This window comes from Tenebrio molitor, chromosome 1 (assembly GCF_963966145.1).
Source record: "Tenebrio molitor chromosome 1, icTenMoli1.1, whole genome shotgun sequence".
Classification (NCBI taxonomy): Eukaryota; Metazoa; Arthropoda; class Insecta; order Coleoptera; family Tenebrionidae; genus Tenebrio; species Tenebrio molitor.
The window spans coordinates 38,318,355-38,330,693 of record NC_091046.1 but is presented as its reverse complement, the minus strand read 5'-3'; the positions used below and the strand labels follow the sequence as shown (position 1 = coordinate 38,330,693).

At 34.5% G+C, this 12,339-nt stretch overlaps 1 protein-coding gene across 2 annotated transcripts in view; it reads left to right on the top strand.

Moving 5' to 3' along the window:
* The window catches only part of CalpC (calpain-C), a 41,336-nt gene that overhangs the window by 25,404 nt on the left and 3,593 nt on the right, over positions 1 to 12,339 (top strand). For both annotated transcript variants that reach the window (XM_069037049.1, XM_069037056.1), the window contains one exon: positions 7,121 to 7,376. In XM_069037049.1, the coding sequence (XP_068893150.1) occupies positions 7,121 to 7,376 (256 nt within the window). The remainder of the gene's footprint in view (positions 1 to 7,120; positions 7,377 to 12,339) is intronic.

Here is a 12,339-nt window from a genome sequence, read left to right as displayed (position 1 = left end):
TTAATAATAATAACTGACGTAGCCCAGGATGGTGTCTTTCCGGAAATCGCTCTTGACGCCGCAGCTGCATTCTGATAACATTAGCCATATATCTACATTATTTTCGTAATGATAAGCCATTCCGACTAACGTCCATGCTCATTTGATATTTTTTTTAATTGTAATTTCTAACAAATCAGCGCAAATTTGAGCAGGATCGGTTTCAAAAATTTCAAAAAAAATCACTTATTGTATCTTCATTGCCCTACACATTTTACTAAGGTGATTTTGTCTAAAACTCTCTAGAACAACGCATACTGTCACATGTTAAAAGGAACGCCTCACCTTCTAAAACATCCTGTATATTACGATGTCTCATACGTCCCTATCTTCTACTTGAAGCCGAACATTTTTCATAAAATCTTATTTTGTTGTAGAAACCCACCGGGAGATTACAACCTTTGAATTTTAAATTCTCTTTTACTTGAATTTATTCATTAGCTCTTCTCTTCATTAAAATACTATTTCCGAACGAGCTGTTGGCAAACATTACACAACGAAGCATAACGATTCGAATTATTAACAAGAACGCATTTCTATTATCATTTTTGACATTTCCACTTGTAAGTTAGCAGTAATTAGGCAAAATTACCCAACAAAATGAATCACGGTTCCTCTCTTAACCGATCACTAATTAACTAACATTTCTACGGTTGCGTAATCTCCACTTCATTACCTCGACGTTCTAGAGTCCCTTCGCGCAAAAAACGCAAAGGATCAGTATGCTCCATATGCTCCCGGTAGAAAATGATTAATGTTATTCGCGTAGAATCACTGGAATCGCACATCCGTCACGTCAGATGCGTACGATTTCCGGTAATTTTACCCAACGGAATGCTAATACGTAAATAATAATTATTTGTACAGTCGCAACACGTAACCAGTGTAAAATCGCTAATGGCTTCCTATCGAGTCCCTACGACTTTAACGCACCGTTTGAGAGAAAGTCGAGATGATTTTAGCCACTTTGGGAAACGAATTTCACATTTTTAATTTGATATGCCTTGGGTGAAACTATCCACGCTCTTTGCTCCGTTGCCAGCTAGCGCACAAATTATCCACGTAGGCCTCTAATTACGTATGTGTTGAAGAAATGCCTTTATGCGCGGCCTTTGTGAAAGCAACCAATAAACTGTTAAACGGGTTTACGGTACGATAATAGTGCCACTTGAAGCTCTCATTCTCGACAATTTTTATTGTGTGCGATATACAGAGCGACCTCGAATTTTCAGGAATGCAGAGTTTCCAGAAATGTGGGTCGGCTGGTGGATTCGGCGAGTCCATCACGCTAGACACCTGACCTTATTTGCTATCAGTTTGTGGCCAGGAGCGAATTGTTCTCTTCTTGTATCACACACGTGCGATTCCAAAGAGAGAAAATATTGATTGGCTGGCCTTGTATGGGTATCAGCTATTATTACCAGCGTAATATGTAACCTACTCTTGAAAATAAAACGAAGTGCGCTGGTAGTAATGAAGAATTATATCTTTGTATACGCAGGGAGATTGAAAAAAAGATAATTACACAGGGCATCTATCTTATCGTCGGGATGAAATCAAACTAGTTTCTTAGAACTAACCTCTATCCCGCTCGCTCCGGAGCAATTACCGTTTGCTCTTGCCGGTCCATTAAAATAACACATTGCGTTGCATTTTGATCATATCGCTGGCTCTCCTAGAGCTTCAGAAGACAGATCCCAACTTGTCTGCTGAACGGATTTATCCTTTTAATGACGTTGGGTTTAAGCATTATGAAATCGAAAACGAAAAATGTTGTTATACTTACCTACGGTATAATTATGGTCGGTGTTGGTTTTATTTTCGATTTATAGAACGTAACGAATGTAATTTGATTCAATCGAGATTACGCTTGAAGGAACTTGGACATGTATACAGCGAAAGTGTTTTTGTTTTGTGTTTCAACCGGAACAATAATTTTTATGAGCGATATGTAACAGGCTAACGAGCGTTCGCTTATGGAAAAGTCAAACCTACTGGAGGGCTTCAAGATAAACCGAGTGCTTCATTTTGAATTGGAGGAAATAGAAAGGACAAACATTTTTTGTGTGGACACAGTTAATTCAGTCCATTAGTGATTATTAAATCTGTAACTGTGTACACTATTACGTCTTTCTCATTTTTATAAATTCAACTTTCAAATTTTAAATTGCTATTATCGAATAATTTAATTAAGAGGTACTTATATTCACACTTTTACAAGCAATTCTGGTGAAGGGAATTCATTTTTTAGGTGATATAAGAACGTCGTGAAAAAAATGGTAAGTGGGAACTGAGAAGTGTTTCATTTTTTGAAAAATAAATAGACAACACAGATAAATTAATTAAAAAATGTTTTAGTTTAAATACTACGAGCTTGAACTTTATAGATAAACTCTGTCCACTCATAGATTGCTTGACTTAAATGTTACTAAAAGTGTTCGCTCTACGCTACAACAAATAGATTCGGCGCGAAATTTAAAAAATGGAAAGAGCAGGTTTACACGTGATGTTTTATTATTATTCTGCATGTTTGCATTTAGGAAAGACGAAAAAAAACTTCAGTATAGTAAGAGTAATACATTGGGTTTTATTAATACAGGGTATTTCACGAGTGATAATGTGCCCGACGGAATTAAAAATGTAAGGCACAATTCATTTTCTAATTTCCGAAAAAAGCTGGCTACTGAAATTAAAATATCCAGCTTTTTTCGGAAATGGCTAAACACAAACAAAAGATTTATTTAAAGCATGAACAAAAATTACCTCTGAATCATTTTCGATGTTTGTAATGTCACTTAAAGTGTTCATTATGCTAGATTCTTGAGGCACGCACTCACTTCACAAATTCAAAAAAATCAACAAAAATCGCGACGGAACAGATCAAAACAGCAGCACGATCAAAACTAATAACTTTTAAAAGCAGAGGAACGCAAAACATAGCTCTAAAAATGAAAAATCGCAAATCTAAATGCTTAAACCACTTGACAGCACTGACAGTTTCAAATTTGAAATGTCATATAATTTATTTTTCGCGTGGGTTTTCTAAGAACCAATGAGAATCAGTGGCGCGAATGTTTCAAGGTATTACCAACACAATCTACGATACTTTGATAATATTTTAATGTTATGGTTTGGGGATTTTGTTATCTAAGGATATTTAAAAAAGTGCAATCTATCAGTGGACGGAGTCTAGCTATTTATGCAATGTATAATATTATACAGTATGGAAACTTTAACTGAAATAAAATTCGTAACTTGGACATAGGGGATTTTTGTAAAAAAATCCGAAAGATGTCAATTATTGTTTTTCCTTGTCCACATTTTGGCGTATACAGTTTTTGTATATCTGCTCCCGGAAGTGCGCAACCACCCCTAATTATTCCAAATCGACAGTAACAGTTACGTTTTGTAACATTTCCGATGTGATTTGCCTAATTTCATGCGTAATATGTTGCTTAAGGTCCTCAATATTGTTCGGTTTTGTTACATAGACCTTGAGATATGCCCATAAAAAAAAATCGAGGGGAGTAAGATCCGGAGATGTTGCCGGCCATTCAATTTAACCTCTTCTTCCGATCCATCGATTGGGTAAAACTTCGTTTAAATATCTACGAACGCTCCCAGCATAATGGGGTGGAGCTCCGTACTGTTACCATATCCTTTCATCGGTAAACCGGAAACGAGGTCTTCTTGAAGAAAGGTGAGATACATTGATCCATTAAGGTTATCACTGAAAAACACTCGCCCTAAAATTCGATTACCGGATTATTCTAGCCCATGCATTTACTTTTTTGTGGAAGCTGTATATGTGTTTCTGGCATCCAGTGAGGGTTATGGTCAGTCCAAAAATAACAACGGCCCCATTGTGGCGATTAACTTCACCATGTAAGGTGAAAGTACTTTCGTCTGAAAAACCTATGGATGCTAATGACATCTGGTTATTGTCGATCAGGTTCATCATTTGCTCGCAAAATTGGATTCGGCGGTCCGGGTCATTCTCAGGATGCAGCTTTGCAGAGCTAAGAATACTTATTCTCAGGACAGTAGTTGATATCGTGCACTGGCGGTCCAGTTGTCGGGCTGGAGTCACCGGATTTTCTGGAAGAGTTAAAACACGTTTAGCCTAGTAAACTCTCCAACACTGGGTTTTCGCTGTCTGGTCACAACCCTTATATGACCCAAGTTCCGGTATTCTGCTTATGACACTTTGCCTAATGATGGGTGGTAAATCTGGATGCTGTTCTCTTTAAGCATTTCTTTAGCAAAAAGACAAGGCAATCAAGGCTTTAAAAAAAAGCAATTAGATACGAAATGTACACCTCTAACGTATTCAACTTATAAAATAGATTTTAATTTTTTTAGTACGTAGGCTTTGAAAATTTTCAGTGCCTTATATTCCTTGCGATGTGGTCTTTCAAACGAGGTATCACTTGACATATCCTTACGTTGGAAAAAAAATGTTAAGGGTAGTTGCGCACTTCCGAAAGCAGATAAATAAAAACAATAATTGACCTGTTTGGCGATATTTTCAAAAATAAGGTTTCCATGCCATATGCCAATAAATTCAGATATTGCATTAGATATCCAATTAGCGTACACTTTTTTATGTAAATTCCTGTAAAATAATTTGAGGATAACTGTAACTCATAAGAGGTATTCTCTACTGTAAGCATTGAAATAACACAAGATTTTCAAACCTAATAATGACTTTCCTTTCCCACAATAGCTTATGCAATGCTGAAAACTTACTCGATAGACATCTTACGTGAGAAAGATATGGAAATTGAAAAAATTCTTACAAACGCAGGTTTACAGATAAAAAAATGTTGCACTCCTCACATAGCAATTTAGACAGGTTTGAATTTTTAGATAAGAAAATAAAAATTTTAATTTAGGTTACTAAGACTACATAGCCAAATTTCATTAAATTTTATTTTTTGTTCGACTGTCAGAATTTGAGAATTTTCTCCTATGCGATTGTGAACGAATCTTGATAAATGTGACAACTTGTCAAAACGAAACGTCAAGTTAATTTTAAAGATTTTAAACGATTTGGAGCCTTTAAAACGCTCGTCTCACTCGCGTTTTAATCTGGCCCACTCATACCAAAAAAGCCCAATTTACACACGAACTCATTAAATAAATAACTATTATTCATTATTTTCAATTTCTCATTAAATTTAACCAACACATATACATATACAAGGTGATCCAAATTTTTTTTAAAATGCTCTAGCAACTTTATTTCTTGTCCGATTTCAATAAGCGATATATCAAATGAAAAGGCGTTTAAGGGACTATGAACTGCCATATAATATTTATTTTTTAAAGAAGCAGTTTAAGTGGGGTGATATTTAACTTTCTTATTTTAAATTGTGACATATGTTTTTCTTTACTTATTTTTAAAGTCGTCACTATTTTTCTAAACATTGCTGTATAAAAATACTATTTGTTTTTTGAAAAGTTTTGAAGAAATAAAAATGTTTAATAAATAATAATTGAGACATTTTAATGAAAACGCGAATAAAATCAAGTTGCTTTGTGAGACCTCTCAGGTAGAGCTAATCGTGAGTAAAAATGAATACCTTTGAAGAAATGACCGACTAGATCTGACATGTAGCATGTCAGATCTAAACTCCATTCGAGGTACGGAAACAGCGTGTCCTGGTCAAATTCTTTGTGTAACAAATGCTCTAGCTGACAGCAATTTGATGATCGCATTATTTGAGGCACGAGCGACGAAGGAGTGAGTGCTTCATTTGCGCGAAATGTGCCGAATACGTCTTCCCGCATCGAAGTTTGTACAATATTTTTTTAAACGAACATTATGTCTGATTTGTCGTGTACCCTTTGTGAATAGATGGTGCTTGTCCATGCGTTTGCCTACGTTTGCCAAAGTGTCAAATGAATTATGTAAGAGCGATTTATCTTCGCTCTTTTGAAATTTTCAACATGCAAATTGGAGAAATGGCGTTTTGTAAACCAGATTTCATAATTATCAAATCAAATTATTTTGAGAATACTCAAAAAGGCGAATACTTTTTGAATGATTTTCAAGCACCAGTGATGCGCGAAATCTACGTTCGCGGTTAACTGTTGGGGTCGTGAAATGTCATTTTGAAGGTAGTGAGTTCAAAAAAAGAAATTAATTTTTATATAATTTGTTCAGATGAAAGAAAACAAACTTTAACAATTTTAACCAGTTTAGATACACACATACAGTCAATGTTTTTTAAAGTAGTTTTTCTTGATGGTCGCCCACAGCGGGGTCATCTTCCAATCCAAACTCTCTCTACTTGTCTAAATTCAACTGCCCACTTTATTACAGGTGGATATTGAGGAGTAGGTTGTCCTCATATAAAAAATTCTTCATTTTAGCTCGTACTTACGTGGATAAATACTTGCTCACTTTTTTTAAACAGAGTAACTCTTTGAGGATGCCGAAAAATGTTAAAGATGTATTTGCCAAACTCATGTTTAGCTAAAAATGTTCAAGCTTACCAAAAAAAACAAAAAAATGCATACTTTGCTATTACAATTATTGACAACTTTGCAAATGTTCTGTGGTATCATAATCAAGTTAAATTTACAAATTACTTTCTAACTGTAGTGATTGTTGAAAATAAAAAAACTAGATGTGTGAAATGGTCAAAAAAGAAGATTTCTAATAAAATGATTGCTTATTGCCTAGACATATGCTCTCATAATTACTTTAAAAAGTCATTTGCAAATTGCAGACTCAACAGTCCCCTTTTATCAAATTAAGACCTCGTTAACACAAAGCATGTACAACATAAATTTTTTGTCCCACAGAAAGTGTATTAATTATTTTTAAATGACTACATATGCTGAATCGTTTTTGAAAGTATCAATAAAACTCGCGTTTACAAAAAAACGCGACTTTCTTCATCTCAAACACAAATCTGTAACAGATCTCCACACCTTCATCTTTCGATTCTCACCGATCCATCCGCTTGATTCAGAAATTTTGAGGCGCTCGTTAAATTGCCCGTTCGACACCCACCTCATACCACGGTCATAAATAGCACCAGAGATAAGCTTGGGTTTCTTCTTTTTTCAGGTGACAGATGGCTTGTGTCCTGCTTGGGTGTTTTGTATTTGAATAAAGGACTCTTCTACCGAGTGGTGCCCGCCGACCAGGCTTTTAATGGCGAGCAATACGCTGGAGTTTTTCGATTTCGTTTATGGTGGTGCGGCGAATGGACAGAAGTGCTGGTGGATGACCGTCTACCAACGGTGCATGGGCGGCTGGCTTTCCTCCAATCCCAAAATTCTGACTACTTTTGGCCGGGATTGCTCGAGAAAGCGTACGCCAAGTAAGTTGAAATCAAAATCAAACTGGCCGGTGGCACGTTTGAGATAGACCCGCAAGTGTCAAAAATGACAGTTATCCCTCAGCAATGGCGGAAGCGCAGCTTGCTCGATTCGGGTGAATGACATCATTTTATTGTCAAGAGCCCACACCTGATAACGCGGTTTGATAAAATTTACATAATATGTGGTGTGCACTGACGTGTCGCGTTGACATCAATCTTCATTATGAAATTAATAAATGTCAACAGCAAGGTAGTCTTCACAACTTCGATCTAGATATGTTAAATTCACTTAATCAATTATCTGCATTCTATACTGTAAACTTCTGGGAAGTTGACCGAATGAAGATGTGATTTTTGAGGCTCAATGATAAGTGATTAACACTATTTCCGATTGCGCAACTGTTATATACCTAGTTTGGCTTAATTTTCCTGTATAACTGGTTGACTTGGTAAAAGTAAAAGTCATGCTAGTCGTCTAGCGTGCATCAATTTGTGTCAAAATACAACAGAAGCGACCGAAAAAAATTAAATAACGTTTCATGAACGTTTAGTATACTTTTAATTCGGTGTTAATTTAACGGTTTTTACAAAAAGTTTCACGAAGAAACAACACAGGAGTATCTCACATTAATTATTAGCAACATATATATGCTCGAGCTGTTTATACATAACGGACTTTCAAACTGTATCTAACCCTGAATGAGAGAAAACTAGAGCATCATCAAATGAAGATGGAGTAAGTATGCTGGTCGTCCGTTATTTATTTATGTGGCTGCTTTTCGTGATTGTTATGCCACAATTGAACGAAACAAAGCGTTTGTAATACAAGTAGAAATATTTAGTGCACGAGTACCAATGTAATTGTCTGAATCCGAGCGAAAAATATGTGAGCATATATGGAAATTAAATTGATTGTGAAATCAACGTTTATGGAAGTGGAATAGTGTCCAGTGGCAGTGAAGACGACAGCCGCATTGTAATAAAATGTTTTTCTTTTATTTGTTTCCATGGGAACGGTCAGTTTTCCTTTAGAACCGTTAGATGCAGAAATTGTTTAGAAAGGTAGCCTTGACAGGCAAAAGACAAAAATCGAAAATTATAACTGAACTATTGTTTTGTATTGCGCAACTTATTCGGAACAGTTTTCTTTCGACCTTGCCAGCATCTTGATTTTTCCACAGAAAGTTGATAGTTTTACAATTTCGGACATAAATTAAGTACCTAACTTGTTAAAATTATACTGATTTTCTTACACTCTGGAATAAAAGTAAATGGTAACTGTAAATGTTACGATTTTTTAAAATAATAATAAAGATGCAATTTTTTTAACCAAATAATAATTGAAAACTAAACTTCGATAATCTTATTTTATCTATTTTGCATTTCGAAGGCATGGAATCAAGACATTTCCTAATCGTTTCTTGACTAATACCTCTCCAAATGGACTAAATATTTTGAAATAATTCTTGCTTGTGGGAAAATTTCCTATCTATAGTTTTGCCTTATTACCTCATTACACCCATGTGTTCGATCGGATTCAGATTCGGCGATCGAGTTGGTTACCTAATGACGGTTACATTTTTTTCTACTAGAGTTTGGAAAACTTCAACATTGTAATAGTAATTTGAGTTAGGAAAAGTGAAAAATTTCCTACTAAGGGCGGAAATAATATTTCAACACTAAAAGTTCAATTTTGGTCGTTTCCTGGGATACGTAACGTAAAAACTGGTATTTAATTGAGAGAAAAGCTTAAACACCTTCACAATTTTTCATTAATAAATTGTTTCTCTATGGTAACGAAAGCAGAACAATTTTGATTTCGCTTTTTAATTTAGAAAAAATTAATAGTACGTATATTAAAAATATCCAAATTTTATGTATTTTCCAAACTCCAGTAGAAAAAATCATGTGTGCAATTCGTAGGAAATAGCTATTTGTGCAATAAGTTAGGAAAAGTGTTTTTTCCGTACTAGACGCGTTTTTAATCTCGACTTCGTCTCGATTAAAAATTCCGCATCTCGTACGGAAAAAAATCACTTTTCCTACGAATTGCACACATGATTTTTTCTACTGGAGTTTGGAAAATACATAAAATTTGGATATTTTTAATATACTCGTACTATTAATTATTTCTAAATTAAAAAGCGAAATCAAAATTGTTCTGCTTTCGTTACCATAGAGAAACAATTTATTAATGAAAAATTGTGAAGGCGTTTAAGCTTTTGTCTCAATTAAATACCAGTTTTTAGGTTACGTATCCCAGGAAACGACCAAAATTGAACCTTTAGTGTTGAAATATTATTTCCGCCCTTAGTAGGAAATTTTTCACTTTTCCTAACTCAAATTAGTATTACAATGTTGAAGTTTTCCAAACTCTAGTAGAAAAAGTATTTTTTCCGTACTCGACGCGTTTTTAATCTTGACTTCGTCTCGATTAAAAATCCCGCATCTCGTACGGAAAAAAATCACTTTTCCTAACTCATTGCACAAATAGCTATTATAAGATAAGCATAATATTGTAAGCACAAAGTAATTTAGTACGTTTTTAGAATCCATGAGATTAATTCTTTAATTTAAAATATTGGACATATTTCTTTAATTGAAAATCTGATGAAGGATCTTCCTTTATGTCTTATTGTTTCAGTGATACATTTGAAAGTTATCTCGATAAAACATCATAGCAAAATTAGCCAGCGAGAAACCACCAAAGTGGCTTGTCGACAAAATGGCGCTGCGACAAAACGGCACCGCGACAAAACGGCACCGCGACAAAACGGCGCTGCGACAAAATTTGGAACAATTTGTTTTACAATATTTATTATTTAGAGCAGTAAAAGGTTTTTAATTTCGTTTTTAATGTTTTAGAAAATCGAATTTATTTTCAGCTAAATTCTGTTTTAAATCAGTTTTTGACAAACTTTAAGAGCATTAGTAATTATTATTTAGTCTATTCGAAAATATAAAAATATTACGTAAAAATGTTTCTAGATCAGATTCAAGATATTTTTAAAAATAAAATAATGTTGATCGTATTTTGGTCTTAAGAGATTATTTATATTTTCTACAGTGTTGTCTTAGTTTTGTATTTTTTGTCGCCACGCTGTTTTGACAGCCCTGGTTCGTTGCGGCGGCGGCGCCTCTTTGTCGCCATGCTGAAATACCGCTGTTTTATCGCCCTCCCTGTTGACATAGAATCCCCTTAAAATCACACTTAAAATGATACTTGATCTTCTTACCCATAGAATTCCAAAAAAATTAAGTAAATAAATAAATTAAATGATCTAATAATAATCCATTATAGCATTTTTCTTCTAGCCATTTACGATGTTCGGTCACAAAATCTTCCCTTTCCTTGTTTTTCATTAAAATGAAATGTTTATCTTGCGGTAAATGATTCCCTAATCTTTTTCACATAATCTTCTTCGGAGATGTTTTAGTGATTCTCATAATGTTTCTGTCTAACTGAAATTATAAAGAGCTTCCTCACTGAGCATAACTTTTTACTTTTTAAATGATGGTAAAAAATTAAACATCAGATGTCTATATAAAAATCAAGACCCCCTTTGAAAAATTTTACGAACGCATGTCCCACATAATATGTTACATTTGTTTACCAATAAATGAGAAAGCATTGCAACGTTGATTTTGTGCCAGTTGCAAAAATAACTTTCTATCATAAAGGCCTTTTGTTCAGTTACGTACATAAATCATTTGGCGTTATTTAGATGTTAGATGTCAGTTAGGAGTTAAATAATCTTTTTTAGAAACGACAACACTTAATCACAATCTGAAGGTGAAATTTGACAACAATCACCATTGACAGATTTCATAGACCACAATCTATGGGAAGTAAACAAAATTTGTGACAAAGCAATCTTGATTAGATATTTATTTAGACAACCGGTATATGAAGGTTGTAAAATAGTGCAATTAAAATTTATCTTAAATATTTGACTAAAACGCATTCACGTTGTTTTGGCATACCTACTTAATGGGAGGCCATGGAAATTTTGCATTTAATTTGGTAGTAAAGCTGTTTGTTGAATTAGGTTATGTTTTTTTAAGTTTGAGGTTATAAATACCGTCAATGTCTAGTCCATTGTTGTCAGTTTTATTAGTTGGCAGTAGAAGAATACTCAGACATCGCGGGAGATTCAGCAACGTGTTATGTTCATTTTGATAGGTTCGCATGTCAGGCATTTTACTGACGGAAATCAAACAGTGTGTCCAACGGCCAACGTTAAAAAAACAAATCATGGCCTCCCATTATGCCAAAACAACATGAACGATGTTTATGAGAGTTTTGAATAATATTTACTACCGTATGTTTATGATCAAAAGCGACTGTGAAATCAACAGAAGCTTTAAAAACGTGTAGCGCAGCTTTGCATTTTTACGCATAATCACAGACTACGATGACACATAACGACACAACCTAACACTGAATTTGTGAATTACAGTATGTACTAGGTACCTACTGTATTTACGGGACGGCGCGGCGGCTCGGTCAAATGTTAGAAACGACGAATCATTCATTTAGGAACCTTTCACTGTTTAACAGTCCTACAGAAGAATTGTTATGATTATTTTCTACTTATTTGGTTGCATCAAATGCATTTCTGTTTCGCAATAAAATTCACGTAAAACGTGTAGTGGGATGCACAAAATGTGGAAAAAATTGATATTTAATCTTTTAATTAAGATCGTGATGTCATCTCCGTATCCACGTCAACATAGCTTTTAACTATATTAATTGCTATTAAAGTCCAATCATAAAAACAGGAATGAAGTATTTTATATCTTCTAAATGTTTAATTAACGGTTCTCAATAGACTTTGTTTTGCGATGAGGTATGAATTGATACTAAACAACCACGACCAAGAATAGTTAAATGGAAGAAGGAATGTGCGAATCGTTCGACACACAAACAAAAATCTAATAATTTATTGACCACTACAGGGAA